This window comes from Cannabis sativa, chromosome 5 (genome assembly GCF_029168945.1).
Source record: "Cannabis sativa cultivar Pink pepper isolate KNU-18-1 chromosome 5, ASM2916894v1, whole genome shotgun sequence".
In the NCBI taxonomy this organism is placed as follows: Eukaryota; Viridiplantae; Streptophyta; class Magnoliopsida; order Rosales; family Cannabaceae; genus Cannabis; species Cannabis sativa.
The window spans coordinates 10,530,863-10,534,226 of NC_083605.1; the positions used below are offsets into that span (position 1 = coordinate 10,530,863).

Here is a 3,364-nt window from a genome sequence, read left to right on the forward strand (position 1 = left end):
CCTCGTCATTGTTCGCTATGTCACGGTTCAGGGCACAACAGAGCTACATGCAAAGCTCGAGTTTGAACCATTTCTCTAATATTTAAATGAATATGTGTTGTATTGCTGGTTGTTGGATATTGTGCGATTTTCTCCTAGATTAATACTTTTTTGGGTTGTTTACCAATTTTTAGGCGACATTATGCGATTACTGTGCGATTTTTAACTGACAGGAGCTTGTTTTTTAGTTTGTTTTGTATTTTTTGGCGATATTATGCGATTATTGTGCGATTTTAGTGCGATGTTAACTGACAGGATCTTGTTTTTTAGGTTGCTTGGTTCTGTATTTTTTGGCAATATTATGCGAGTAGTGTGCGATTTTAGTGCGATGTTAACTGACAGGATCTTGTTTTTTAGTTTGCTTTGGTTCTGTATTTTTTGGCGATATTGTGCGATTATTGTGCGATTTTTGTGCGATGTTAACTAATCTTGATTTGTTAGTTTGTTTGGTTCTGTATTTTTGGCGATATTATGCGATTAATGTGCGATTTTGATGCGATTCTTACCAAAATAATTTTTCAAGATGTCATCATTTGACAGGTATTTATCAAAAATTAAAAAAATAAATAAATTGATACAAGCAACAATTTAAATAGCTTTTAATTTACTTGTTATATATAATTTTGGTGAGATTATAATACAATTACAAAAGGGGAGTTTATGTGTATAAGGATAACATTACAAAAACTTACAAAAAACTACCACGTTAAGTTCTGGTAAAATAGGTCCACACACCACCTATGTCTAAAGGTAAGCATGTTATCATCATGAACATGCTCCAACGACCGGTCTAGCATCAAGTGCTCAATGTGCTCCATGGCATACATTCCACAATTGCCACTAAAAAAAATACTAAATATTAGCAACAATTAAGTTAAGTAATTCATAATGGAGTGCAAAATTAAATAAATTACTCAAAATATACAAAAAAAAAAAAGATTCACCTGCTGTTCGTTTGTGGTGCAACCTCAGAGGTAGCTCGTCTATAATGCAGGGGTAGGAGCTGACTGAGATCGCCCAACTCCACCAGATGTACATAATTGTTGTATGGAAAATAACCGCTAGCTCGAATTAGATTCGCAAATAGCTCGCTGTAAGGCTTCAAATATGACTCCATGGCTGCCTCAACGGTGGCACCGATATCAGAATCATATACAATGATCTCCCAGTTGTCGATATCCACCTCAACTGCCACCCAGTGGCGCTCTTTGGGAAGGTGCAACACAAAGTATATGTAATCCTGGTTCTCCCAACATGGCAAGTATCTGTGCGGTATCCCCTGTACGTAACTCATAACGCCCTCATCCCATTTCATCTTGCTCTTGTCACCCTCATACATATTCCAATACATGGAAAAGAACTGTGGAGCAGATGTGTCCAAAACTACACCTTTTCGAGTGTAGACTTCTGGGTACAGGGTCCGTCTTCTTCTCAATAAGTGCGCCATGGCATCAATTTGCTGTGTTCCAAAAGAAAACAGTAAGAAAGCCATCGCATAAAAGTCGCACAAAAAATCGCAGGAAATCGCACAAAGAAATCACCAAAATTGTATCAAATAATCGCACAAACATCGCACAGTAATCGCACATAAGTCGCAAACAATCATAAATCAGTTTATAATCGCACGCACATCGCATATAAATCGCATAAAAGTCGCATAAACAGATTACACATAGAGTGCATATAAATCGCATATAAATCGCATGTAAGTCGCATGTAAGTCGCACAAACAATGAAAAACACAATAAATTAATTCTGTTAAGAAATAACTTACATCATCGTCGAGCCATTCGTTCAGCACCATCAATTTCACGAACCAGGATCTAGTGGCTTCGCCAGTGTGAACATCCCTAGGACGGCCATTGTCCCTAGCATAAGTGATCCACTTCTGGAAAAATTTTAACAGCCGGGGGTCCGCCGGTTTCAGTGTGTCTACTACCACGGGCCCATGTCGTTGTTTCTTCTTCCCAGCTGTGTAGTCATTCAAGAAAACCGGCTTGCGCTTTCGCCTAAGCCTACAGAACTCCACCCCATCTGGTGGCCCCTGCAACTCTTCCACATCCTGAGATTCTGTATCACCCAGCGAAATGACAATGGCGTTTGCAGGAGTAGAAGGAACGTCACATACATCAGGTTGCCAATCTTCTGGGTAGACATCATCATCATCATCATATGTCGGCGGTGATGGATGTACTGTCTGTAATGGCTCTGACGTGTCTGATGGATGTGTGGGGCCTGATTGATGTGTCGACCCTGATGGTTGTGTCGGCTCCGAAGGCTGCTTCTGTAACAAACTTATCACGGTCGCAATTTGATCCATGATAAGATTCTTCATCTCTTTCTGACTTCTCTTGAAGTCAGCCTTCATCTCAGTCTGGGCAGTGAGAATCGCAAGTTGTTGCGCTTCTACCTTCTCCAACCTCTTAGCCAACAAGAGGTAGTCAGAGTCATTGGCTGGAGCAGAGCTTGGGGGCACAGTGGCAGGCGTTGGGGGCACAGTGGCAGATGTGGAGGCGTCTGGTGCTTCTTTGGGTGGGGATGGTGGAATAATTTTGGACCTTTTCACATAATCCGCCACCCGTTCGGCTTGGGTCTGGAATGCGGTCGAATCTTGCGCCCCGACTTGCGTTTCTTCGACCTCATCCAACCCCATTTCCACCGTGGGGACCTCACCCTCACAATTGCTCTTCCAATAGTCCACCTCCCAATTCCTAGAATACAAAATTTGAAGAACAACCATCAGAAAAAAAAAAACGAAAAAAAATATTAATTATCGCACAAATATCGCACACACGTCGCATAAAATCGCAGAAAAGATCAGGTTGGTACAAAGCATAAAACAGCATATGAAAGTCGCACAAATATCGCAAATATGTCGCATAAAATCGCAGAAAATAGCAGAGCCATATTCAGCATAGAAAACCGCACAACAATCGCACGAAAATCGCATAAACTCGCAAAATAAAACAGTGGCAATTGAAAAAAATCTAAATCGCACACAAATCGCATAAACTCGCAAAATGAAACAGAGGCAAATGAAAAAAACATGTTTAAATCGCACAAAAATTGCATTAAAATCGCATAAAAGTTGAAAATCACAGTTTAGCAAAACAAATACCAAAACAACAAAGAAAGTCAGATTGACATACCCTTTTCTCAAATAGGGTAGCGACATCAGGTTGCTTCACATCATGTTTCGTAACCGTGTTGGGGGTGCTCCAATTCAACATTCGAGGGAATCTAGTCCCTCTGCACTGCCCGTACTTCTTCCCCAAATCTTGCATCACCTCAAAGGCCCAGTATTGTAGCGCCGGTGCATATCCGT

The 3,364-nt window shown here is 40.8% G+C and overlaps 1 protein-coding gene across 1 annotated transcript; it reads right to left on the reverse strand.

Annotated features, from left to right (window-relative positions):
• Window positions 1–793: 793 nt before the first annotated feature.
• Window positions 794–3,032, reverse strand: LOC133038547 (uncharacterized). The gene is made up of 2 exons (XM_061116710.1): window positions 1,814–3,032; window positions 794–1,498 (listed from the first exon to the last, which is right to left on the reverse strand). The coding sequence occupies exons 1-2, from the start codon at window positions 2,777–2,779 to the stop codon at window positions 980–982; spliced, it is 1,485 nt and encodes a 494-aa protein (XP_060972693.1). The 5' UTR covers window positions 2,780–3,032; the 3' UTR covers window positions 794–979.
• Window positions 3,033–3,364: the final 332 nt, after the last annotated feature.